The sequence below is a fragment of the Ahaetulla prasina genome, chromosome 2, assembly GCF_028640845.1.
Source record: "Ahaetulla prasina isolate Xishuangbanna chromosome 2, ASM2864084v1, whole genome shotgun sequence".
NCBI lineage: Eukaryota > Metazoa > Chordata > Lepidosauria > Squamata > Colubridae > Ahaetulla > Ahaetulla prasina.
Window position 1 is genome coordinate 13,465,438 of NC_080540.1, and position 27,957 is coordinate 13,493,394.

The 27,957-nt window shown below is 44.6% G+C and overlaps 2 protein-coding genes across 7 annotated transcripts in view; one reads left to right on the plus strand and one right to left on the minus strand.

The window, feature by feature from the left end:
- Positions 1-3,852, minus strand: part of LOC131192479 (carnitine O-acetyltransferase-like) — a 79,388-nt gene extending 75,536 nt beyond the window's left edge. For 2 of the 3 annotated variants that reach the window (XR_009153741.1, XM_058171658.1), the window contains exon 1: positions 3,683-3,850. Coding sequence is in view for 2 of the 3 variants with exons in the window: in XM_058171658.1 (XP_058027641.1) it covers positions 3,683-3,748 (66 nt within the window). In the remaining variant the exon portion in view is untranslated. Of the gene's footprint in view, positions 1-3,682 lie in introns of all 3 variants that reach the window. The other variant, XM_058171659.1, reaches the window with a different exon arrangement.
- A 17,966-nt stretch (positions 3,853-21,818) lies between these two features.
- PPT2 (palmitoyl-protein thioesterase 2) overlaps positions 21,819-27,957 on the plus strand; it is a 90,249-nt gene continuing 84,110 nt past the window's right edge. The window contains exon 1 of one of the 4 annotated variants that reach the window (XM_058171704.1): positions 21,819-21,881. The gene's annotated coding sequence lies outside the window, so the exon portion shown is untranslated. Of the gene's footprint in view, positions 21,882-22,990; positions 23,332-27,957 lie in introns of those variants that run through there. The other 3 variants (XM_058171705.1, XM_058171707.1, XM_058171703.1) reach the window with 3 other exon arrangements.

A 27,957-nucleotide genomic window follows, 5' to 3' on the forward strand; every position in this document is an offset into this window, starting at 1 on the left:
CTCGATGAAATGGACAGGGTTTACGGTTGATCTAGTGCAGTGATGGCTAACCTTTTTGCCGTCGCGTGCCAAAAGTGGGGGGACCGTGCGGGTGTGTGTCATGCACGCGGGTGTTCACACCCATAATTCGCCATGCGAATTACCCTGCCCCCACGCATGCGCACGCAACCCACCCACCCCCACGCTCCCCACGCTTTTGGCACACAATGGCCCGGTGGGCCCGGTAGGCCTGTTTTTCACCCTCCCCAGAGGCTTTCTTGGTGCCTGGGGTGAAAATGGCCTTCCCCACCCATACAGAGGCCCACCGGAGGCCAGAAACAGCCCGTTTCCTGACTTCCAGTGGGCCCAGAAGGCCCGAAAATCAGTTGTCCATTAAACAATACACACAACTTAAACTTTAATTTGTTATGCTCCTGGGGGTGGAAAACAGGTTAGTGAAGGGATGTGGCTGCCTTGGGGCATGTGTGAGGGACTTTTCTTTGTGTGTGTGTATATATGTGTTTGTGTGTGTGTGTGTGTGTGTGTGTGTTTTTGTGTGTGTCTCCCTCTGGACGAGCTGAGTTAGGGCAACGCTCGTGTGCCCACAGATATGGCTCCGCATGCCACCTGTTCTAGTGTTTGGGTCTAGTGTTTGGAGCGGTACTTCTCCGTGAACATCTATATCCCAGCTAGGATTTCCCACAGGATAATGATGGAAGAAAAGTCACAAAATCATGGAAAAATAATAGCTCCTCTGCGGGGTGAAACATGTAACCGTTTAAACTCTTTAGCCATTAGATGCTATGCTATCTTAACTGCCCAACAGTTAAGAAGAGATTGGACAACCATTTGTCTGAAATGGTATAGGGCTGTGATGGCGAACCTTTTCAGCACTGAGCGCCCGAACTGGAACGTGCGTGCATGCACCGAAGCCCTTGGAAACTCGAACACCAGGTGGACGGTGCGCATCAGAGGTGGGTTTCAGCAGGTTCTGACCAGTTCTGGAGAACCGGTAGCGGAAATTCTGAGTAGTTTGGAGAACCAGTAGTAAAAATTCTCACTGGCCCCCACCCCCATCTATTCTCTGCCTCCCGAGTCCCAGCTGATGGGGAGGAAATGGGGATTTTGCAGTAACCTTTCCCTGGAGTGGGGTGGGAATGGAGATTTGACAGTATCCTTCCCCTGCCACACCCAGCAAGCCATGCCACGCCCACCAAGCCACACCCACGAAACTTGTAGTAAAAATTTTTGAAACCCATCACTGGTGCGCATGCCTGTGCCGGCCAGCTGGTCTTTGTGCGTGACGGAGCCCTGGAAAGTTGAAGAGCAGGTGGCCAGTGCAAGTGTGCCGGCCACCTGGTTTTCGGGTTTCCAGGGCTCCGGAGATCAGCTGGCTGGCACGCACGCATGCCCCAAAAACCAGAAGAGCACCTGGTGACAGGGCTCATGCCCATAAAGAGAGCTCTGTGTGCCAGCTCTGGCATGCGTGCCATAGGTTCGCCATCATGGGTATAGGGTTTCCTGCCTGAGCAGGGGGTTGGACTAGAACAGGGGTCTCCAACCTTGGCAACTTTAAGACTTGTGGACTTCAATTCCCAGAATTCCAGCAAAGCTGGCTGAGGAATTCTGGGAGTTGAAGTCCACAAGTCTTAAAGTTGCCAAGGTTGGAGACCCCTGGACTAGAAGACCTCCAAGGTTCCTTTCAACTCTGTTATTCTTCTCTTTTCTTGTCTATTCAGATTTTGTTTCCTCAAATGATATTTCCACTGATATAGTACAAACTAAACACTAAACAATGGGCAAATAGGTGGCAATGTAAATCTAATAAATAAAGAAATAAAATAAATAAACTATGCCTTTATATTCCACCTTGCTATGAAGGTGGGTCTAACCATTAAGGTAATTTCTGATTTGCTAGCTAGATCTAAGGCACCAGAGAAAGAGGATTGGCTTTGATTGGACAAAATACAAGTCACTCTGCCCAAAGAGGTTGGCTCTGATCTACCTTCCCACCTTCTGTAAAACAAAGAAGTGCTCCAAGGAAGAACCAGGAAAGACGTCCCTGCCTATCAACTTCCACGCAGAAGGCCCCGATGACATTTCTCCAACTATATTCTGGTCAATGAACCTCCAACATGTTTGGGAATCCAACATCTTAATTCAAGGAGGTAAAAAAACGTTTATTTAAACAGACTATATCTGATTTTATTGAGTTTTTATGTAACCATCCTTTTCCTTGTTCCTGTATTTTTCCCAATAAACTTTTTTTTAAAATCTAGAATTTGGTTTAGTGAAGGAATTTCTCATTAATGGATGGCTAAGGGCTCAACATAATATGTGGATTCAATAAAGTTCAATAAACCATGGTTAAAACCATGTCTTAGGCACAATACGAGAATTTAGCCTACGACTTCAATTATCCTTAACTAAAACTTTGACTATTACATGTTTTCTTAATGTGGGGGAAAGACCCTTAAATTGCTTGTACGCAGAGGCCAAGAGATCTCTTACAATACATATAGGAGATAAATTATTACTGTATCTTAGATACATCTATTAAAGTTGTGCACCTCCCAAGTCTCAACTAGAACTTCAAAGACTTCAGAGAAGCAAAACTTGGGTTTTCTGTACCTGTCCCCATCCTAGACACAAATCCAGAGGGTATCATTGTTTATTTAGCAGACTCTAGTTTGGTTATAAGTGGAAAATTGGAATGAAAAAGATTTAATAGTCCGGTGGTGAATGCCCAAAAGAATCCAGAAAAAGAGGCACCTCTACGTCTATTAAGGAAAACTTAACAAATCTTTTACCACCCCACGGAAGTTTTATGCCGATTATCTGGCTCCTATCCTCCCGGCATTCGGTTTTTTTCCCCCTCCAGCAGATCTCATCTTAACGCGATCTCCAGCAGCAAACCTGTATTTAAAACGGGTTTTATCTGCTTCCCGAAAGGTAACTAAACCACGGTTGAATACAAGCAGGCCACATACTCATCCTATTATTAGAACTGCCTTATTTATAACACGGTTCTAAGGACCAGAATAATAATGTAAAAAAATAAATAAATTACAATGCTTTATAATGCACACTGCGGAAAACCCGACAGCAAACTTCGCCCTTCAGACCGCGCGGCGAAATCAAAGGCTCCTTATAACCATAATCGAATCATAAAATGCGTTTAATTTTATAAAGCGGGAGCTACCGCCACCTTCAAAGAGCGGGGGGAGGAAACACTTCCCTTCCCTATTCAATGTACAAAGCCAGCCTGCCTGCCTGCCATCTGGATCTTCGGAGGTTTTGCGCTTAAGCAAAGCGAACCCGGGGGGGGGGTGCCTGCCTGCCTGCCTGCGCTGCGCGCAAAGCCTCTTGCACGCGATCCCCGGCTACTTTTGCACGCGGGATCGCTTTCCAGGACGGTTTGCACGCGACTCCCCGTTTCCCCTTAAAACTCCTTTGGCAGATCCCGCTGACCCCCGCCCGCCTCCCCCCCCAAATCACAAGTTCGACACCCCGCCTCCATGGGCAAGCGTCGCCTTCTGCACGTCCGCGCGCGGCTGGCAATCGTTGCAAAAACAACCCCGCCTTAAACTTTTGCACGCTCTCGCCTGCAAAACCTTCGGCGTTTTGCAAAAAAGCAACAACAACAACAAAAGAGAAGGAGCGGCGGAGAGTTGTGGTTTTTTTTTTGTTGTTGTTTACTGACCGTAGGCGCCGAGAGGTTGCTCTGGCCGCAGCCCCAAGGCCGCCACAACGCCCTCCACCTTCCCATTGCAGGAATCCCATGCGCCCTCCTGAAAGCCCAGGCTTTGCGAAGTTGCGAGGGGTGGGCGGCGAAAAAAGCGGAATCCCAGCTGACCCGGTTGCGAACGTGTGTCACTTCCTGCAAAAGGGGAGGAAACTGCAAGCGGGAGAGGAGAGGGGAGGGGAGGGGTGGGGTGGTTGCCTCCCTCTCTCCCTCTCTTTCTTTCTGTCTCTTCCCTTCCCCGATCCTAAATTCCGGTCCGCCCTGAAAAAGCAATCGGAGGTTTATTTTTATTTATTTTATTTATTTTGTCACAACATCATACAAAAAGATTATATAGTATATAAACATATATATGAGTAAATATTAGGAGGTATAAGATATATATATCTTAAAAGAAAAGAAAAGAAAAACAATAGGACAGGAACGGTAGGCACGTTTGTGCGCTTATGCACGCCTCTTATGGTTTCTCCCTGGATCTATTCTCTATTATTACAAGGATCACAGAAGAATAAAATAACTTGACTGTCCCTTTAAATGATGTACGCTAATCCGCATAGATTAAAATGAAATTTCGTTGCATACAGCTCTCAAAAGGGTCACCACTTCCAATATACAGAATGGAAATGGGAATGGAATGGAATCATAGGATAGGATAGGATAAAACCATAGGATAAGATAAAAGAGATAGGGTAAAGTAGAGTAGAGTAGAGATGGAATGGAATGAAACTGGTGAATGGAATGGAATCATAGGATAGGATAGGATAGGATCATAGGATAGGGTAAGAGGTAGAGTAGAGATGGAATGGAATGGAATGGAACTGGTACTAGGAATGGAATGGAACTGGTGAATGGAATGGAATTGGAATGGAATGGAATAACAGAGTTGGAAGGGACCTTGTTGGTCATCTAGTCCAACCCACTGCTCAAGCAGGAGACCCTGTACCATTTCAGACCTCTGGCTATCCAGTCTCATCTTAAAAACTTCCAGTGATGAAACACCTACAACTTCTGAAGGCAAGGTGTTCCACTGGTTCATTGCCCTCACTGTTAGGAAGCTTAATTCCAGGTTATTTCTCTCCTTGATTAGTTTCCATCCATTGCTTCTTGTCCTACCCTCTGGTGCTTTGGAAAATAAGTTCACCCCCTCTTCTTTGTGGCAACCCCTCAAATACTGGAATACTGCTATCCTGTTCCCCCCCATACACACCCACACCAGTCCTTCTTTTCTCTACACTTGCCAAACCCAAATCCTGCAACTGTTCTTCATATGTTTTAGTCTCCAGGCCCTTAATAGTTTTAGTTGCTCTTCTCTGCAATTTTCTCAACATCTTTTTTGTATTGTGGTGACCAAAACTGGATGCAGTATTCCAGGTATGGCCTTATTTATTTATTTAATTATTTGATTTTATTTTGTCAAAACAATATATACAAGCATAACACTAAAAGATTATATAATGTATAAACAAATATATGAGGAGAAACAAGGAAGTATAAGCATATATATATATATATAGGGAAAGAAACAAAAGGAAAGGAACGGTAGGCACGTTTGTGCTCTTATGCACGCCCCTTAGAGTCCTCTTAGGAATGGGGTGAGGTCAACAGTGGATAGATTTTGTTTAAAGCTTTTGGGGTTATGAGAAGAGACCACAGAGTCAGGTAATGCATTCCAAGCACAGATAATTCTGTTACAGAAATCATATTTTCTGCAATCCAAACTGGAGCGGTTGACATTAAGTTTAAATCTATTGATAGCTCTTGTGTTATTGTGGTTATTGTAGCCGTTATTACGGCTTTATAAAGCAGTACTAATACTTCATGTGATTTTGACTCTATGCCTCTGTTTATATCCAGCTACTAATGTGCAGTCTGGTGCAATCAAGATTTCCCAAATGTCGAAAAACCTAAGCGAGGTTGGACTTGGCAAAGAACCGGTGTGGGAGGCCACTTGAAATTCTACAGTTTTAAGCTTGAAATCCTGCATTTCTCAGCATTGGCCATGCCAAGATATGTGGGTTGAATTGTTCAGGTTTATAATGTAAGGTTAGCTAGAAAGTTGCAAAAGACTCTACACGGGTAGTCCTTAGGGATTTTAGTGACCAAAATTACAATGGCATTGAAAAAAAGTGACTTATGACCAGTGGTGAAATCCATTTTTTTTATTACTGGTTCTGTGGGTGTGGCTTGGTGGGTGTGGCTTGGAGGGCTTGGCAGGGAAGGATACTGCAAAATCCCTATTCCCACCCCACTTCTGGGGGAAGGATATTGCAAAATCTCCATTCCTACCCCACTGGGGCCAGGCAGAGGTGGTATTTGCCGGTTCTCCGAACTACTCAAACTTTCAGCTACCAGTTCTCCAGAACCTGCTGGATTTCACCCCTGCTTATGACCATTTTGCACACTTATGACCACTGCTGTATCCCTATGGTCAAATGATTTACATTCGGATGCTTGACAACCGATTCACATTTATGATGGGTTGCAATGTCCCAGGGTCATGTGATCCCCTTTTGAGACCTTCTGACAAGCAAGGTCAATGAAGAAACCAGATTCACTTAATAGCCATGTTATTAATTTAACAATTGCAGCTTATTCACTTAACAAATGTAGCCAGAAATGTAAATTGAGACAAAACTCAAAAACTTTTCACTTAGCAACATAAAGTTTGAGCTCAATTGTGGCCGTAAATTGAGGACTACCGGTATTGATTGAATTTATTAAGAGACATTTCTATTGTTCATTTCTCTATTATGGCTGCAACCTCTCTTCGGAGTTGTAACTTTGTGACAGTGTTTAACACTATTAACATAAAACTAAAATCTGGTGGGTGGCTAAGATCAAGTGAATCTTAAAAAGGAGAAAAAGGGTTATTACTTCTTAAGGAGTACATTATTCATATGCTTATTCAGTTATATGTTTATTCATACCATTATTCTGTCATTATACTTTGTGGTCAACTTAATGTACTGAAGAATCAGCAATGGCTTGAGAAAAACATTAAGATGGTGTTTCTTAAAACGTGATCCCACAATCTTTGAGGGGGTTCACCACCACAAAATCAAGATGATTTGCCAGCCTATGTTGAAAAATATCACAATATTAAAATCCCATAAGGTGATTGTGACAGGAGGTAGTAGCAGTGATAGTGTTGATTCTACTATTTAATATGGTAAATATAAAAATAAGCAGGGGTGGGCTGCTGGGGGTTCGCAGGGGTTCGGGAGAGCCTTTAGGTAAGATTCTGTGAAGTTCAGAGAACCCCCAAATCCCACTCTTGGCTGCACCACCCACCCCTCCCCTCTTCTTCCAGGAGCCCCCATGTCGCCCGTTTTGGATGCAGGTAAGTGTAGTAGGGCACGCATGGAGGCTCAGGGAGGGCGAAAAAAAAGCTTACCAGAAGTTCAGGAAGGCCAGAAATGGGCCCGTTTTCACCCTCCCAGAGGCTCAAGGAAAAGCTCCCCACCAGAGGTGGGTTTCAGCAGGTTCTGACCAGTTCTGGAGAACCGGTAGCGGAAATTTTGAGTAGTTCAGAGAACTGGTAAATACCACCTCTGACTGGCCCCGTCCCCATCTATTCTCTGCCTCCGGAGTCCCAGCTGAAATGGGGATTTTACAGTATCCTTCCCCTGCCACGCCCACCAAGCCACACCCACCAAGCCATGCCACGCCCACCAAGCCACGCCCACAGAACCGGTAGTAAAAAAAATTGAAACCCACCACTGCTCCCCATGCCCCCCACGCTATGGTGCAGGAGGCCAGCTAAACCATGCAGCCACTGGACAGAGAACCCCTTGCTAAAATTTTTGAAGCCCACCCCTGAATATAACCCAGATAAACAAAAGCCAATTTGGAGTCCTCTGTGTGTTTTAAAAGTGGGAAGAGGCCCTGAGGAAAAAAAATGGTTTAAGAAATATTGCATTAAGACATACGGAATGGTTTACAGCCCTCATGGTTTGTTGTGATCATAATTTATTGAACAAGGCATAGTGGCATGATGTCCATTTAGTATAATTTATTGACAAAAGGATTACTTTAAGATACCGGTATATGCAGTTGTTTATCATACTTTATTGAACAAGCTGTAATAGTTATATAATAATAATAACATAGAAGAGACCTTGGTGGTCTTCTAGTCCAACCCCCTGCCCAGGCAGGAAACCTTACACCACTTCAGACAAATGGTTATCCAAAATCTTATTAAAAATTTCCAGTGTTGGAGCATTCACAACTTCTGCAGGCAAGTTGTTACACTGATTAATTGTTCTAACTGTCAGGAAATTTCTCCTTAGTTCTAAGTTGCTTCTCTCCTTGATTAGCTTCCTCCCATTGCTTCTTGTTCTACCCTCAGGTGCTTTGGAGAATAGCTTGACTCCCTCTTCTTTGTGGCAACCCCTGAGATATCGGAAGACTGCTATCATGTCTCCCCTTGTCCTTCTTTTCACTAAACTAAATTCCAGAAACCGTTCTTCATATGTTTTAGCCTCCAGTCCACTAATCATCTTTGTTGCTCTTCTCTGCACTCTTTCTAGAGTCACGCAAAGTTGCCATACTTTGCTTTAAGCCACATTGTATTAGTTAGTTTAGTTTTAGTTTTATTAAATTTTTATACCGCCCTTCTCCCGAAGGACTCAGGGCGGTGTACAGCCAAAATAAAATACAGAGTATAAACAATTAAAAGAAATTAAAAGAAACTATTAATAAATGGCGATAATTTAAAATTTTAAAATTTACAAATGTTTAAAATCTCTAAAACCCCAATTTAAAATCACTATTTATGCCAGTCCTGCTTGAATAAATAAGTATGTTTTAGCTCACGACGGAAGGTCCAAGATCAGGAACTTGACGAAGCCAGGGGAGTTCGTTCCAGGCGTCGGTGCTCCCACAGAGAAGGCCCTACCCTGGGAGCCGCCAGCCGACATTGTTTGGCGGACGGCACCCTGAGAAGGCCCTCTCTGTGAGAGCGTACGGGTCGATGGGAGGCATATGGTAACAGCAGGCGGTCTCGTAAGTACCCGGGTCCTAAGCCATGGAGCGCTTTAAAGGTGGTAACCAGGATCTTGAAGCGCACCCGAAAGACCACAGGAAGCCAGTGCAAGCTACGGAGCAGAGGTGTTATGTGGGAGCCTCGAGCGGCTCCCATTACCACTCGCGCAGCTGCATTCTGACTAACTGCAGCCTCCGGTGCACCTCAAGGGCAGCCCCATGTAGAGAGCATTGCAATAATCCAGCCGAGACGTAACCAGAGCGTGAGTGACCGTGCATAAGGCATCCCGGTCAAGGAAGGGACGAACTAACTGAACCAAGCGAACTTGGTAAAGCCCTCCTGGTGACGGCTGCCAGATGTTCCTCAAAGGACAGCCCCCAACCAGGAGGCACCCCCAAGTTGCGAACCACCTCCTTTGGGGCCACTAACTCGCCCCCAACAGTCAGCTGCGGATGCAGCTGACTGTACCGGGGTGCCGGAATCCACAGCCACTCCGTCTTGGAGGGATTGAGCTTGAGTCTGTTTCTCCCCATCCAGACCCGTACGGCTTCCAGGCACCGGGACAGCACTTCGGCCGCCTGCTGGGGTGGTCCGGGTGGAAAAGTACAGCTGAGTATCATCAGCGACAGATGATAACTCACCCGAACCCACTGATGCCCTCGCCCAGCGGCTTCATGTAGATGTTGAACAGGGTAGGCGAGAGAATCGACCCCTGGTGTACCCCACAAGTGAGGCTCCTCGAGGACGACCTCTGCCCCCCTGTCAACACCGACTGCGACCGGTCAGAGAGATAGGAGGAGAACCACCGATAAACGGTGCCTCCCACTCCCAATCCCTCCAACCGGCGCAGCAGGATACCATGGTCGATGGTATCAAAAGCCGCTGAAAGATCTAATAGGACCAAGGCAGAGGAACAGCCCCTGTCCCTGGCCCTCCAGAGGTCATCCACCAACGCGACCAAAGCCGTCTCCGTGCTATAACCGGGCCGGAAGCCGGACTGGAACGGGTCTAGATAGACAGCTTCCTCCAGGTTGTATTAAGCCAGATACAGTTGTTTACAGTCCTCCGTGGCTGGATTCATAGATTGTACTTAGCTTTAGTTGTTTACCACGTTACGTAAAATCAGTTTATTCTGAATAAATGCTATTAAAAATTGTCCCAGGGCAGGAAAAAACTAAGATTTCCCTTTGATGCTGTTAAAGCATAGCTAAATGGTTTAGTCAACACCCTGTGTCAGAGGAACTAGACATTTTAAAAAATGGTTTAATATAAAAATATTTCCTTAGACTTTTCAGATGCTGACATCCTTCATTTTATAGAAATGCTAAACATTGCTAAACATCCTTCATTTTATAGAAATTATATATGACTCAAATGGAAAACCAGAATCAACATGCATTCCTTGCTGGCCCTGCCCTGAGAAATTTATTGGCTTAGCTAGAGATAATAAAAACTTAGGAGAAAATCTCTTTTTCTCTTTCTCTCTCTCTCTTTCTCTCCCTCCCTCTCCCTCTCTTTCCCTCCCTCTGTCTCTCTCCCCCATCCTCCTCCCTCTCTCCCTCCCACCCTTCTTCTCTCCCTCCATTTCTCTCTCTGCCACCCTTCCTTCTTCTTTCCTTCCCTCTCTCTCCCATCATCCCTCCCTCTCCCTCCCTCCCTGTCCCTCTGTCTCTTACCCTCTCCACCCATCCTCCTGCTCTCTCTCCCTCTCACCTTCACCCTCTCTCTCCCTCCCTCCCTCCTTCCCACTCTTTCTGTCTCCTCCACTCTCCATTCTTCCCACCCACCCTCCTTCTCCTCTTTCCCACTCTCTTCCTCCCTCCCTCCTTCTCTCCTTCCCACCCTATCCCTCTGTCTCTTCTCCTCTCCACCCCATCCTCCTGCTCTCTCTCCCTCTCACCTTGACCTCTCTTCCTCTCTCTTTCCCTGTCTCCCCACTCTCCATCCTTCCCACCCACCTCCTTCTCCTCTCTCCTCTTTCCCCTCTTTCTTCCTCTCTCCTCTCCCTCTCTCCATCATTCCCACCCATCCTCCTGCTCTTCCGCCTCTCTCTTCCTCCCTCCCTATCCCTCTTCCTCTCTCTCTCTTGTCTCCCCCTCTCTCCATCCTTTCCACCCACCCACCCTCCTTCTCCCTCTCCCTCTTTCCCCTCTCTTCCTCTCTCCTCTCTCCCTCTCTCCATCATTCCCACCCATCGTCCTTCTCTCCCGCTCTCTCTCTCCTCCCTCCCTCCCTCTTCCTCTCTCTCTTTTGTCTCCCCCTCTCTCCATCCTTTCCACCCACCCACCCTCCTTCTCCCTCTCCCTCTTTCCCCCTCTTTCTCTTCTTCCCTCCCTCTCTCCCTCCCTCTTTTTCCCTCCCTTCCTCTCCCTCCCCCCCACAACCTGCTGATGTCTGAAAAACAGGGCCATTAAAAAGAAGCAGCAAAGAATTGCTGCAGGAACTCTGCAGTATTGCAAACTTATAAGTCTCTGTTCGTTGACAGCTGGAAACCCTGAAAAAAAAATTCTTGTCTGAAAAGTACAGATACCACTTGTCAGATCACCCTTCCCAGCCCTGACGACTTAGAACCATTCCGGGTTTTCTTAGTGTTGCTGTTTGTGTTCAGAAGGTCAGGATATTGAATAACCCACCTCTGTACCAAGTGTCTCCAAAGTTTCCAATCACATCACTAGCTCTAAAGCAAGGCTGGGAAAGATGGCCCTTTTATGACTTGTGGACTTCAACTCCCAGAATTCCTGAGCCAGCATTCTGGGAGTTGAAGTCCACAAGTCATAAAGGGGGCCATCATTCCCCACCTCTTCCCTAAAGCTTGCCTCAGAGGTGGGTTTCAGTAGGTTCTGACCAGTTCTAGAGAACTGATAGCGGAAATTTTGAGTAGTTCAGAGAACCGGTAGTAAAAATTCTGACTGGCCCCGCCCCCATCTATTCTCTGCCTCCCGAGTCCCAGCTGATTGAGAGGAAATTGGATAACAATTGGATAACAGCTTTTTTATCAAACAGACAACAAGTGGTCAAAATTGGCAACGCTCTATCAAACCCTGTTCCTGTTAAAAATGGTGTTCCCCAAGGCAGAGTTCTTGGACCAACACTCTTCATATTATACATTAATGATCTCTGTGACCATATTACAAGTAATTGTGTTCTCTTTGCTGACGATGTCAAACTATTTAACACCACCAACAATACAGCTATCCTCCAAAAAGACCTGGACTTCTTATCTGAATGGTCTAAAACTTGGCAACTCCAAATCTCAATCAACAAATGCTCAGTCTTACATATTGGAAAAAAGAACCTAAACACTAAGTACAAGCTTGTTGGACATTACCTTACTGATGATCCCCACCCTGTTAAAGATCTTGGAGTTTTCATATCAATAGAATAGAATAGAATAGAATTTTTATTGGCCAAGTGTGATTGGACACACAAGGAATTTGTCTTGGTGCATATGCTCTCAGTGTACATAAAAGAAAAGATACGTTCATCAAGGTATAACATTTACAACACAATTGATGGTCAATATATCAATATAAATCATAAGGATTGCCAGCAACAAAACTACAGTCATACAGTCATAAGTGGAAAGAGATTGGTGATGGGAACGATGAGAAGATTAATAGTAGTGCAGATTTAGTAAATAGTTTGACAGTGTTGAGGAATTATTTGTTTAGCAGAGTGATGGCCTTTGGGAAAAAACTGTTCTTGTGTCTAGCTGTTCTGGTGTGCAGTGCTCTATAGCGTCGTTTTGAGGGTAGGAGTTGAAACAGTTTTATGTCCAGGATGTGAGGGATCTGTAAATATTTTCACGGCCCTCTTCTTGATTCGTGCAGTATACAGGTCCTCAATGGAAGGCAGGTTGGTAGCAATTATTTTTTCTGCAGTTCTAATTATCCTCTGAAGTCTGTGTCTTTCTTGTTGGGTTGCAGAACTGAACCAGACAGTTGTAGAGGTTCAAATGACAGACTCAATAATTCCTCTGTAGAACTGAATCAGCAGCTCCTTGGGCAGTTTGAGCTTACTGAGTTGATGATCTAAGATTCTAAGTGCCAAAGCCCACTGTAAGTACATCGCAAAAAAGGCTTTAAAAGTTGTAAACCTAATCTTGCGTAGCTGCTTCTCCAAAAACACTACACTACTAACCAGAGCATATAAAACATTTGCTAGACCAATTCTTGAATACAGCTCGACTGTTTGGAACCCATACCACATTTCTGACATCAATACAATTGAACATGTCCAGAAATATTTTACAAGAAGAGTTCTCCACTCCTCTGAATACAACAAAATACCTTATGCCACCAGACTTGAAATCCTGGGTTTAGAAAATTTAGAACTACGCCGCCTTCGACATGACCTGAGTTTAACTCATAGAATCATCTATTACAATGTCCTTCCTGTCAAAGACTACTTCAGCTTCAATTGCAACAATACACGAGCACACAATAGATTTAAGCTTAATGTTAACCGCTCCAATCTTGATTGCAGAAAATATGACTTCAGTAACAGAGTTGTTAATGCTTGGAATACACTACCTGACTCTGTGGTCTCTTCCCAAAATCCCAAAAGCTTCAACCAAAAACTATCTACCATTGACCTCACCCCATTCCTAAGAGGTCTGTAAGGGGCGTGCATAAGAGCACAAACGTGCCCTACCGTTCCTGTCCTATTGTTTTCCTTCTTTATATCCAATTAATATAGTTATTACATACTCATAGTCATATATATACTTATGTATTGTATAGTTGTTTCATGCTTATGCTTATATATACTGTGCGACAAAAATAAATAAATAAAATAAATTTAAAAAAAGAAATGGGGATTTAGCAGTATCCATCCCCTGGATTGGGGAGGGAATGGAGATATTACAGTATCCTTCCCCTGGATTGGGGAGGGAATGGAGATATTACAGTATCCTTCCCCTGCCATGCCCACCAAACCATGCCATGTCCGCCCAGAGAACCGATAGTAAAAAAATTTGAAACCCACCACTGGCTTGTCTGACAGTTCCTGCCAGGGAAACAGTAAGGAAACCCTTTGGATTTCATTTTGTTTTGATAAATTATTTCTCTTGTCTACTTTTCTTCCACCAAACCACCTGAAAAGGAATTATGGTTTGCCGCCAAACGTCTGAGGACACTCCCGAAGATATACCTGTCAAACCAGTTTTATGTGAACCTCCCTTTATGGGAACTCAGGCCTGTTCTAACTCAATTGACAGCAAGGATTCTCAGGAGGCTTCACGCTACAAGAGACGATCATCAGAATCTCCTTCTGTGATGATGGCAACCAGTTTTTCCTGTTCAGAAGCTATGCTGGTGAGGAAGCATATCTCCCAGTGGGTTTGCGCGACGTGCCACAGTAGTGTGCTTTCATGTCTGATGTTTCTTTCACAACAACCTTGCAAGAAAGAAAGCAATCGGCCCAAAATCGCCCAACTGATTTTTAGTGAGCCTGGCTAGGTGGCTTAGTAGCTAAGACACTTGCGCTTGTCGATCAGAAAGGTCGGCAGTTTGGCGGTTCGAATCAGTGGTGGGTTTCAAATTTTTTTTACTACTGGTTCTCTGGGTGTGGCTTGGTGGGCGTGGCATGGCTTGGTGGGCGTGGCTTGGTGCATGTGGCAGGGGAAGGTTACTGCAAAATCTCCATCCCTCCCCAATCCAGGGGAAGGTTACTGCAAAATCCCCATTTCCTCCCGATTAGCTGGGACTCGGGAGGCAGAGAATAGATGGGGGTGGCGCCAGTCAGAATTTTTACTACTGGTTCTCTGAACTACTCAAAATTTCCGCTACCGGTTCTCCAGAACTGGTCAGAACCTGCTGAAACCCACCTCTGGTTCGAATCCCTAGTACAGGTCTCCTGCCTGAGCAGGGGGTTGGACTAGATGACCTCCAAGGTATCTTCCAGCTCTGTTACTGTTACTGATTGAAGATAGATATGAATCTGGATCTCCAAGGATCCAGTCCAGCTCAGTAACCACTGGTAATCCTCGACTTTCGACCACAGTTGGGACCAGAATTCCCGTTGCTAAGCAAGGCAGTTGTTAAGGGAGTCCACCGACTTTATGACCTCTTTTGCCTCGTTCCTTAAGCAAGTCACTGCAGTTGTTAAGTAAATCACATGTTTGCTTGTCGGAAGCCATCTGGGAAAGTCATAAATAACAATCCCAGGGCCCCAAACGTGTTATAAATCCATGCTGTTTTCCAAACAACCAAATTCTGATTACATGACTCCAGGGATGCCGTGACAGTCATAAGTGCGAGGAGTGATCGTAAGTCATGCCTTTCAGTGATGTTGTAATTTTGAACAATCGCTAAACGAGTGTTTGTAAGTTGAGGACTACCTGCATTTCATAACTCTAGTTTGAGGCTGTCACAGGTTAATTAGTTGCCATCAAGGGTGTGATTTTGCCCAAGCACTATTCCAGCATTTGAGGGGCTGCCACAAAGAAGAGAGAGTCAACTTATTTTCCAAAGCCCCAAAGGGCAGGACAAGAAACAATGGATGGAAACTAATCAAGGAGAGAAGCAACCTGGAATTAAAGAGAAACTTTAATTGTGAGGACAATTAACCGGTGGAACAGCTTTGCCTTCAGAAGTTGTGGGTGCTTCATCACTGGAGGTTTTTGAGATGAGACCGGACAACCACTTGTCTGAAATGGTGTAGGGTTTCCTGCTTGATCAGGGGGTTGGACTAGAAGACCTCCAAGGTCCCTTCCAACTCTATTCTGAATTTTTTTAAAAATTATTTGCAAATAAAAAATTTGCCCAGAAACGGGAACATGGGAAAATGGGAAATACCCCTTCTTGAGTGGCACACCTTTAATACAATTTTTAAATGCACATATCATCATGAGTCAATCATGGGAGCACGCATTATCATACAAACAATAATAAAAATCATCACCATGCCTGCATTTCAGTAGTGGTAGCAACATGGTTCAGCCAAGGGTTTGATTCGACTAAAAGCTGGAAGGCGTACCAAGGTTTTAATCTTATCACCAACATCCCTGCACTAAAAGCATTCTTAAGTAACTTGGTACCGGGGTCTCATCAATCCCTTTGATAAGAAGATGTTCCTAAGATAGACGTCTTATCTGTCAGTGATTACTTCAGCTTCAACCTCAATAATACAGGGGCAAACAATCGATACAAACTCAAGGTAAACCGCTCCAAACTCGATTGCAGAAAATACGACTTCAGCAACAGAGTGGTCAACGCCTGGAATGCTCTACTCAATTCTGTTGTTACATCCTCAAACCCTCACAGCTTCAACCTTAAACTCTCTACCGTGGATCTCACCCCATTCCTAAGAGGTCCATAAAGAGGGCGTGCATTAGCGCACCAGCGTGCCTACCGTCCCTGTCCTTCTGTCCCCATTTATTTGTATTCATTTCCCTCGTGTGTGTCCATTTTCAACGCAATGTTCAAGAGACGGTGCTGGTCCCAAGCCAGATTAGAATGGCCCCTCACTATAATACTCTTCCGGAAGGTGCTGAAGACCTTGTTCTGCCAGCTGGCCTGGGGAACACAGAGCGGGATGGAGCCCAAATGGCTCGTGTGATCTTCTGTCACTGGGGCAGAGGATGTGAGGTAGGGGTGTGATTTTCTTATATTGTACTATATTAATTTATTTGATTCTTTTTGTTAGCTTTTATTTTTTTAAAATGTGGTTTTATATTCTGTAAGCCACCTTGAGTCCCCATGAGCAAATAGGTAGCAATATAAATTAAATTAAAATAAATAGATAGATAGATAGATAGATAGATAGATAGATAGATAGATAGATAGATAGGAGAAGAAATAATAATCCAAAAAATCTTACAATATGCAGAAATGGACAAGATGACGCTAGAAATTAAGGAAAGGGAAGAGTCGGAATACAACAAAGTGTAGAATAAATTATATGATTGGTTAGGAAAAAGAAATCAGAATAATAAATTGGAATGTTAACCTAATTAAGTTAAAATTAGGAAGTGTAAACCATTAAATTGTGTTTAATGGATAAGGATGGATTGGTAAATAGATACCAACGTAAATATAAGCATGTAGAAGATCGATTGAATAAGAACAGAGAATATATATTTATGTCGCTACGGCAAGCTGTAAAATAATATACGATGTAATGTTATGTGTTTTTAATGTGTTTTTGTCTTTTGTTGTAGTTTTCTTTTTGTTTTTAAAAGTTTAATAAAAATTATTTTTAAAAAAGGAAAGAAAGAAAAATAAAGAAAGAAAGAAAAGAAAGAAAAGAAAGAAAGAAAGAAAGAAAGAAAGAAAGACTACCTATAGAATCCTATTTCTGGTAGATAGAAGTCACTGAAGTCCTTTGCAGTTATGGTTTAATTTTTAATTTTTTTTTAATTGAACACCAGGTGTTCTTATATCCATGTGTGCCTGTTTATCTCTTCCAGTCCAGCTGAAGCCTAATGGAGCTGGTTTGGATTTGGGAAAATCAGAGTTTGGTGCCCCACCCTATCTCATTGAAGGCATTGCGCCCAGGAGAATCTACAGCCTGGAATGATAACATCCAGTTGCAACATCCCTCTTAAGGGTGGGCGGTTTGCCCAGCTCTCTCTGGGGCTTAAACAAAATCTAAAAATAGGTGCTATGGCTCAAACCATAGAATTCTCAGTGCTAGAAGGGGAGAGAGGGAGGAGGAGAAATAATTATGATTTACAGCCAGAGCTTCTTAGGTCACTCCACTGCTGCTTTACATCTGCTTAAGCAGACACTTGACATTTTCCACTTGAAAGACTTGTTATCAGCTCCTGAGTGTTTTCCATGTAAACACAATCACAAGTCACTGCCTCAACCCTTGGTTTTAATGTACCGTAATTCCTTCCAGAAAAATTGGAACAGATCAGAGTCTGGGAGAAGAAGTCACTCAAAAGAACTGTGCTCTCTCTCTTTCTCCCTCTCTTTCTCTCCCTCCCTCCTTCCCCTCCCTTCCCTTCTCCCTCTCCCTCTCCCTCTCCCCCCCTTCCTCTTTCCCCTTCTCCCTTTCCCTCTTCCTCTCCCTCCCTCTCACCCTCCCTCTCCCCCCCTTCCTCTTTCCCCTTCTCCCTTTCCCTCTTCCTCTCTCCCTCCCTCTCACCTCCCCTCTCCCTCCCTTCTCCCTTTCCCTCTCTCTCCCTCTCCCTCTCCCTCCCTCTCCTCTCCCTCTCCTTCTCTCTCCCTCCCTTCTCCCTTTCCTCTCTCTCTCCCTCTCCCTCCCTTTCCTCTCCCTCTCTCCCTCCTCTCCCTCCTCCTCTCCTCCCTCTCACCCTCCCTCCTCTCTCTCTCCCTCTCCTCTCCCTCTCCTCCTCTCCTCTCCCTCCCTCTCCTTTCCCTCTCTCTCCTTCTCCTCCTTCCTCTCCCTCTCCCTCCCTCCCTCCCTTCTCCCTTTCCCTCTCTCCTCTCCTCTCCCTCCTTCCCTCTCCTTCTCCCTCCTCCCTCTCCTTCTCTCTCCCTCCCTTCTCCCTTTCCCCTCTCTCTTTCCCTCTCCCTCTCCCTCCCTTTCCTCTCCCTCTCACTCCCTCCCTCCCTCTCCCCCTCTCTTTCCTTCCCTCTCCCTCCCCTTCTCCCTCTCCCTCTCCCTCTCTCCCTCCCTCTGCTTCTACCTCTCCCTCTCTCTCTGTCTCTCTGTGTTGTGCATGTAAAGGGTATTTTTAGGTTAAATGTTAGGAGAAATAGGATTCTATAGTGTGAGGAGTTCCAATTTAATTGAGAACTATTTTGGAGCTAAAAGTCTCTGAACCGGCGTAAATGCCCTAGAAATTTCTAGGTCAGCTCTGGAATGTTACCACTTGATGCAAAAGGGGAAACCTTTTGAATACTGCCAAAGAGATTGACTGATTACAAATTGGTATTCTAGTATATACTGTAAGGGTATCTATTATATCCTGTTATATCTATTATATTCTGGGGGCTGGACTAGAAGACCTCCAAGGTCTCTCCCAATTCTATTCTGATTCTGGTTTTGATTCTGTTGGGCATATCAGTATCAGAGGGACAAATGACATTAAGGGTTGCCAAGCAGTGGTGAAATCTGAACCGGTTTGCTACCAGTTCCCTGGCTGCACATTTGCAGTGCGCACCAAACTCGTGCTGTGCACACGCATACACAATACGCATCAAAAGGAGGCTTGGGAAGGTAAGTAGAACAATTGGGAGGGGGATCAGCTGTGCCGCGCGATTTAGCTTCACTAGCAAGCAGAATTTCCTGCTTTCTAGCAAAGCTAAACCCCCGCGGCACAGCTGATCATCGGAAATACTGGTTTGGAGGAACCGGTAGCTTTTATTAACTATCAGTTCAACCGAACCGGTAGCTAACTACCAGTTCACCTAAATCGGTAGCTTTTTAAACTACCTGTTGAAGTGAACCAGTAGCTTTTTTTTTACTAACGATTTGCCCGAACCGGTAGTTTTTATCACTACTGGTTTGCCCGAACCGGAGCAAACCGGTAGCATTTCACCCCTGTTGCCAAGCCTTCAGCATGAAACAGTACTTATTAAAGAAGCCCAATGAATGAATGAATGAATGAATGATGTAAATAAATTCATGGACATGTATAGTATATTAAATGAAATTTGTGTTTTCAAGTGCGTCTTGATACCTTTGGGACAGGGGTGTCAAACTCCAGGCCTGCAGGCCAGATTTGGTCTGCGGAGTGCTTAGATCTGGCCTGCGGGACTGCCCTGGAGGACAGGCGAAGGACCTGCCTGTGGTGCCTCTGCCAGCGGAAAAGGAGCCTCCCAAGCTCCGTTTTCGGCTACGACAGCCTTCTACTGTCCTCTGCCAGTGAAAACGGAGCTGGAGGCGGCCACACATGGCCCTTCTGAGTTCCATTTTCACTGCCAGAGGGGTGCCGGAGGCTGTCACAGCCAAAAACTCATTTTTGCTGGCAGGGCGCTCAGGTCACCACAGGCACCCTTGACGGTAGTGACATCAAACTGGCCACTGAGATCAAACACAACCCTGATACGGCCCTCAATGAAATCGAGTTTGACACTCCTGCTTTGGGATAACCAAGTTTATCGTGTACAAACCCAGATCCAGACAGAGCGTTTAGCTGACCTTGTTAAGCTTTATTGTGCAAACTCAGCCTCCCGTTCGTGTTTAATCAAGCTGATTCATAATCTGTTGTGCTGAGAATCCAGCCAGCTGGATTCAGGAAGTCTCCTAGAAAGTCAGTCATTAACTAGTTCGATGGCAAGTCTGTTCTAATTAAAAGTTTAAAAAGTTGCCATTCCAGAACCATGGGCAGCGCCCTTATTTATTTGATCGATTAGAGCCCTAATAGGTTCTGCAGAAATTGAGCAATACTGGGGTGATTCAGGGGGTGGGATCCTTTGAAAAGATGGAGGGGGCAGTGCATCGCTCTAGCCTGACTTTCAATAAGATCATTTTTATTGGCACTTTTTTCTGTGAATACACTGGCACACATTAAAAAATGAAATTCTGATGCCCGCTCTCAAAAGAACACACACACACATATGCACATACATATGCTATATAGACACACACACATATACAGGACAGGACAGGATAGGATAGGATAGAATAACAGAGTTGGAAGGGACCTTGTAGGTCATCTAGTCCAACCCCCTGCTTAAGTAGGAGGTTCTGCACCAATCACTGGACAGTCTCTTAGCCTCCAGTCCCCTAATCATCTTTGTTGCTCTTCTCTGCACTCTTTCTAGAGTCACGCAAAGTTGCCATACTTTGCTTTAAGCCACATTGTATTAAGCCAGATACAGTTGTTTACAGTCCTCCGTGGCTGGATTCATAGGTGGTACTTAGCTTTAGTTGTTTACCACGTTATGTAAAATCAGTTTATTCTGAATAAATGCTATTAAAAATTGTCCCGGGGCAGGAAAAAACTAAGATTTCCCTTTGCTGCTGTTAAAGCATATCTAAATGGTTTAGTCAACACCCTGTGTCAGAGGAACTAGACGTTTTAAAAAATGGTTTAATATAAAAATATTTCCTTAGACTTTTCAGATGCTGACGTCCTTCATTTTATAGAAATGCTAAACACTGCACTTTTTCTAGAGTCTCAATATGTTTTTTATAGTGTGGTGACCAAAAATAGACGAAGTATTCTAGGTGTGGTCTTACTAAGGCTTTATAGAGTGGTATTAGTACCTCAGGTGATCTTTGATATACCCCGAGACAGACACACACATGTGTGAGTGTGTGCGTGTGTATTATACATTGTATATTATATACATACCTAAGAATAAAATGTCATGTTTCTCCAAAAATAAGACCCTGTCTTATATTTTTCTGAACCCTGAAATAAGTGCTTGGTTTTATTGCTATGCACTCAAAAGCCCGATTGGGCTTATTATCAGGGGATGTCTTATTTTGGGGAAAACAGGGTAGAAAGAATAGAATAGAATAGAATAGAATAGAAGTGTGTCGGGGTGAAATCCAGCAGGTTCTGACAGGTTCTGGAGAACTGGTAGCAGAAATTTTGAGCAGTTTGGAGAACTGGCAAATGCCACCTCTGGCTGACCCTAGAGTGGGGTGGGAAAGGAGATTTTGCAATATCCTTCCCCCAGGAGTGGGGAGGAAATGGGGATTTTGCAGTATCCTTCCCCTGCCACGCCCACCAAGCCACGCCCACCAAGCCACACCATGCCCATCAAGCCACCCCCACAGAACCAGTAGTAAAAAAAAATGGGATTTCACCACTGATGTGTGTGTATATGTATATTATACATACACACCCACATTCACATGTACACATGCACACCCCATATATTTTAATCACAGACCATTTAGAATACATAGTGAAAATGTTTGGAAAATCATGTTTCAGGGCTTCGGGAAGAACACCTTGGACTTGGAACAGGGAATAAACCTGGCTCGCATCCACGTGCATCTCCACGACCTCTTTTCCCCTGAAAACAGCTTCCAAAGGCACCGTGGAAAGGGGCTGGGGGGGACGGGGGGGGGCTTAGAACGTTTGTACCTGGCGTTGCCAGGGACGCCAGCGCGGTTGCTAAGGCGTTAGTTGAGGGACCCTTCCCGGATCTGACGCGCCGGCGCGCTAGCAGAAGAGGGGAAATAAACAAGAAGGGAGAGCGCAGGAGGGAGAGAGTGAGATCAGCTGGCGGAAGGGGGCAGGGAAGCGGCTGCCGGCTTGATCCAGGGTGAGATCTGGTGGGTGATCGGGGAAATCAATCGGTATTTTATTATATTACTTTATGCTTATATACATATATATATATATGTATGAGAGAGTTTGAGTTTTAGAGAGATGTAGCTTATTTTGTGTGTATGCATGACATCTAGAAGGGACTCGAATTGCTTGATGACCGTATCTTGGACGGAGTTGACTGCGGTGTTGTTGGACTTTTTCAATCATACAAAGTGCGTGCTTATTTTCGCCGGGGAAAAAAAAAAGGCTTTACCTGATGAGACTGGAGTGATATACTCGGTCTCGATCCGGATAAGTTCTTATTCTTTTTAAATTTAAATTTTTAAATTTAAGGGGCGTGTATAAGAGCACAAGAGTGCCTACCGTTCCTGTCCTATTGTTTCCTTTCTTTATATTCAATTACTTTAGTTATTACATACTCATACTTATATATATACTTATATATTGTATAGTTATTTCATGCTTACACTCATATACTGTGTGACAAAATAAATAAATAAATAAATAAAAAATCTTGTGCAGGGCAGGATTTTCCTCCCCCACACCACCCAAGAAAACACCCCTCCTTCCTCCATCCATTCACGATTTGCAAATAGGGGGAGAAGCTAATGGGATTGTAAGGGAAATTCCTAATGGATTTCTTTTTTCTTTTCTTTTCTTTTCTTTTCGTTTCTCTTTCTTTCTTTCTTTCTCTCTCTCTCTTCCTTCTTTCCTTCCTTCTCTTTTTCTCTCTTCCTTCCTTCCTTCTCTCTCTCTCTCTCTCTCTTTCTTTTCTTTTCTTCTTTTTCTCCCTCCCTCCCCCCCTTCCTTCCTCCCTTCCTTCCTTCTTCCAAATTAAAGCCACAAACTTTCTGTCCTAGTGTTCCCTTTGATTGTATCAAATTCGTATAGTTATTTCATGCTTATGCTTATATATATACTGTTGTGACAAATAAATAAAGAAATAAAATAAAAAAAAAACTTGCAAGAATGGACTTGTAACTGCATACGGAGGTATAAGGGACCCTGAGATTAAAGGATCATGGGTGGTGTAGTCTCTCTCTACGACTAGAGGGCGCCGGCAAGGGGCGAAGCCGAAGATAAGGGTTGACTCTTCTGCCATCTCATCCATTGCAAATCGGAGAAGGGAAAGATTTCAAGGGAGGGGAGGGGGGGAGGGAAACAAGGCGCCTGGACCGAGGCCCGGTTTATTTAAACCGGAGGGCAACGGAGCTTTTTCCTCGCCCTGAAAAGAGGCTTTGCTGCTGTGTCTTTAAGAGCCGCCCGGTGCGGAGGCAGCTCCGGACTGGGAGCTTTAAAGGGGCTTTTTGCAAGAAGCCAGGCGGCCCCTCTCTCGCTTTCTCCGCCTCCCTTGTTGGATCTGCACCGGGCCAGCAGCCAGAGATGGAGGAGCCATTCATCTGGCCGTGAACGTGACCGGGAGTCGCCATTCGCGTGGAATTGTTTTGCACGGTTTGGAGACGCGGGATCGGCGAGGTGATCGACTCGCGACAGGCCTTTCCCTTCGGTTGGGCGGGAGGCCTGGGGCTCTGGGGGGGTTTCTAGCTGGGTTGGGAGAGAGATCGGAATCCCGATTTCTGGCCGGGTCGGGAAATCGAAGCACGGTTGTATTCGATTCTTGCATTCACGCGACGTGGCCTTCAGTAGGATGGGTTGGGTTGAGTTCACGCAATACATTGGGATCATTCGTGGGTGGCTGATTAGTAAGTAGTTCGTGGTATGGTTAAGATTTGTGACTGAGGGAGTTTTCCATACAGGTAGTCCTCAACTTACAACAACTTCATCATCTAGTGATTGCTGAAAAAAAGGGGGCTTTTGAACGGTGGTTTTCACACCCGTGGTCGTGTGGATTAAAATTCAGATGCTCGGCAACTGACTCATATTTATGACGGTTGCAGTGTCCTGTGGTCATATGATCACTTTTTGCAACCTTCAGTGAAGTTGATTGTGGAAGCCAGATTCTCTTAACAACCCGTGTCGCTCTTTTGACAGCTGCAGCGATCCACTTAACAACCGTGAGAAGAAAGGGTCCTAAAATGGGGAAAAACCTCACTTAACAAAAGTCTCTGCTTAGCAGCAGAAACGTTGGGCTCAGTTGCAGCCGTAAGTCGAGGACTAGCTGTATTGGCAAAAGGCTTTGGGTGTAGGCTGACTGATGATATTTGAGCTTAGGGAGTTATTGAGCCCGCATGACTAGTGTGTGATGCCATGGGTCAAATATAAACCCTGAAAAAGTGGGGTAGTTGTGTACTGTGGTGTGTCTTTTCAGTTACAGCTGGTAAGTGTAGCCGTAGCGCTACTGTAGGAATTCTTTCCTTTGTAATTAAGTTTAGCTACAGCAGTAGTTAACTTTTGGATTTTCCCATGCCATGCATGATTCACCCTTCATTAGTCAATTTTTCTTTCTGTTTTTCATCTCAGTTCATTCTAAAGATTGGCCGGCTTTGTCATGCTGCTGCCTTAGGAAACAGGAAGAATAAAAGGCAGCGCTTTTTATAACTACAAGTGGATGTTTGACCTGGTAAATGATTGCCTCCTCACTCACTTTGGTGACATTTGCAGTGCAGGATTCCTGGGTTGTGATCTGGTAACTCTTTGATGGGGAGGGGGAGAAACTCTTGAAATTTGGAACCAGATCAGGAAGTGGGAAAAGAGGCACTCAGACCTTTCAGATGTCTCGTTTCAAAAACAACCAGAGCAAACTATTGTAGATTAAAAAAAAAGTCCCTCACTTGGAGCCCAGAGCTTGCATGAACAAAACAGAATAAAGAGTTGGGAGGGACCTTGGAGATCTTCTAGTCCAACCTGCTGCTCAGACAGGAAACCCTATACCCATGATGGGGAACCTATGGCACGCGTGCCAGAGGTGGCACGCAGAGCCCTCTCTGTGGGCATGCGTGCTGTTGCCAGCTGATCTTCTGGTTTCTGGTGCGCACATGCTTGCCGGTCAGCTGGTCTTTGCAGGTGCTGGAAAATGGCTTGAAAACGGCCCCAAAATGACCTGGAAAACAACCTGGAAAAAAGCCTGAAAACGGCCTGAAAAATGATCTGAAAACAGCCCAAGAAGCAGCCCAAAAAAGGCCCAAAAATAGGCATGTGCGCTAGCCAACTGGTCTTTGGGTTTCCAGTGCTGTGGCGCATGCACATACATGCACATGCGTTCCGGTTTGGGCACTTGGTGCCGAAAAGGTTCGCCATCACTGCCCAACACCATTTCAGAGAAATGGTTGTACAATCTCTTAATAAAAACTTCCAGTGTTGGTTGGAGCATTCACAACTTCTGGAGGCAAGTTGTTCCACTGATTAATTGTTCTGTCAGGAAGTTTCTCCTTAGTTCTAGGTTGCTTCTCTCCTTGATTAGTTTCCTCCCATTGCTTCTTGTTCTACCCTCAGGTGCTTTGGAGAATAGTTTGACTCCCTCTTCTTTGTGGCAGCCCCTGAGATATTGGAGCAGGCTATCATGTCTCCCCTAGTCCTCCTTCTCATTAAACTAGACATTCCCAATTCCAGCAACCATTCTTTATATGCAAGGTATTAAGGGGAGACATAAATTGTGTGCCTATGTAGAATAGTTCACATTCCTTGCTTTTAGCCTGCGTGAAGCCAACTAGTATGCTAATAAATTATGATTTAGCACAGTGGTTCTCAGACTGTGGTCTGGGTGGGCCGTGATGTCATCCTAGGGGGTCTGTGAAGGCTTGAAAAAATGGGTATGATTTAAATCAGGGGTCTCCAACCTTGACAACTTTAAGACTTGTGGACTTCTGGGAGTTGAAGTCCGCAAGTCTTAAAGTTGTCAAGGTTGGAGACCCCGGATTTAAATCTTGGTGGGCTGCGGCCATGGTCCATGGCCCCAAAAGCTATTTAAAGGGGATCCATGGTGAAGAACCACTGATAGAGCATATTGTACATAAGCAGTTGTGATTCATTTAGTACAGTGGTCCTCGACTTATGACCCCAATTGAGCCCAACATTTCTGTTGCTAAGTGAGACAGTTGTTAAGTGAGTTTTGCCCCATTTTATGACCTTTCTTGCCACAGTTGTTAAGTGAATCGCTGCCGTTGTTAAGTTAGTAACATGGTTGTTAAGTGAATCTGGCTTCCCCATTGATTTTGCTTGTCAGAAGTTCGCAAAATGTGAACACATGATTCCCAGGACACCGCAACCGTCATAAATAGGAATCAGTTGCCAAGTGTCTGAATTGCGATCACGTGACCATGGGGCTGCTGCAACCATTTGTAAGTGTGAAAAACAGTCATAAGTCACTTTTTTCAGTGCCGTGGTAACTTTGAATGGTCACTAAATGAACTGTTGTAAGTCGAGGACTATCTGTATATCATAGCTTGTGTATTTTGCATATCCAACTTGGCTTAGTTCATTTTTCATACTTCATACTGTGAGGTTTTGTTTTATTATGTTGTGTGAACTGAGCCATAACGTTTATAAACCAGGATTCCTAGCTTAGAACAAAATAGGAACTCTTCCATTCTTTATCGGATAGAATGTTGTAAGGATAGAAAATAGAGAAGCGTACTTTAACAGTATTTGTGTAACTACTGGTAGATTTAGATATATTTGTGTTTCCTTTTTAACTGATGCCTTTTCTTTTGCTTAATATTCTTTCATCTTTTTCTGCAGTTCACATAACATTGCTAATGCTGAAAGGGTACAGTAAAATGGGTGTGCATATGATTAAAAATGGATATTTTTAATCTTACCTTCTTTAGCAGAATTAAACTTTCAAGTGTTGTTTTTTTTTACCCTCAAATCCAGCTTCTTACTATTTCTGTAACTGAAGAGAGTAACTATGCCCATACAGTGTACCGTTCTCTAAGTTTAGTTTAACCATGCTTATAAGTTTGATTTGTTGGATACCCAAAGCCACAATCGAGCCAGAGGTGGGATTCAAATAATTTAACAACCGGCTCTCTGCCCTAATGGGTGGGCGTGGGCCTGTTGGGCGTGGCCATGGTGGGTGTGGCCAGGGGATGTGACAGGCAGCACTTGGCCTCCTGCACCCCCCTGGGAGCAAAAATGAGCCAGCGGGGGGTGGGGTGCGCCACCCCCCTGAGCCCCATTTTGGGCCAAGTGGCCTTCCTGAACTTACGTGGGAGCCAAAATGGAGTGCGTGGGGACTCCTGGAAGGGACGGAGCCAGGCAGCAATTTAACTACCAGTTTGCCTGAACTGGCTGAATCCCACAACTGAATGAGTTGTACTTCAACATGGCGTGTGAAATAACCAGCAAGAAATGTCACATTATGATTGCTTATCATTTGGCAATCAGAAATCCTTGATCTACTGCAAAAGTCAGCCAGATCGAACCTTAGATCTCAGAATGAGTTTTCCCCACCTGTGTCCAAAGGATCATTTCCCTGAATCTTTACCTTTTACAGAGAATCCTCAACTTACGACTGACCACAACTGAGCCCAAATTTTAGGCTGCTAAGCGAGAAATTTGTTCAGTGAGTTTCGCCCCGTTTTACGACTTTTCTTGCCACTTTCGTTAAGTGGCACTTGTTAAAATTAGTAACACGGTTGTTAAATGAATCCGGTTTCCCCATTGACTTTGCTTGTCAGAAGGTTGCAAAAGAGGATCCACATGACCCCGGGACACTGCAACCGTCATAAATGTGAGTCAGTTGGCAAAAGCCTGAATTTTGATCACATGACCCTGAGGATTCTGCAACGGTTCTAAGTGTGAAAGTGTGACGGTTGTAAGTCATTTTTTTTAGTGCTGTTGTAACTTTGAATGCTCACTGTGAACTGTGGTAAGTCTCGAACTACCTGCATTTAAAAAAAAAAAAATCCATATATTAGGAGAGGAAAATTTTTGATGGAAGTTGGATAGAAGCTTCTATTGCCACCAGCGAGATTGGCCAGGATGTTTCCAAATAGGTCCCCGAATTGTTGTAGATGTGGTCACAAACAAGGAACGTTCTACCACATGTGGTGGACCTGCCCTAAGATTAAGAAATTTTGGGGGAAGATAAAAAACTGTCTGGATGAAATAACGGCAGAAAATAGGAAAAAAAAAACACGGAACTATTCCTATTGAGCATTCTGGAAGGGAAAATGGAAAAAAAAAATACAATGCCAGTAT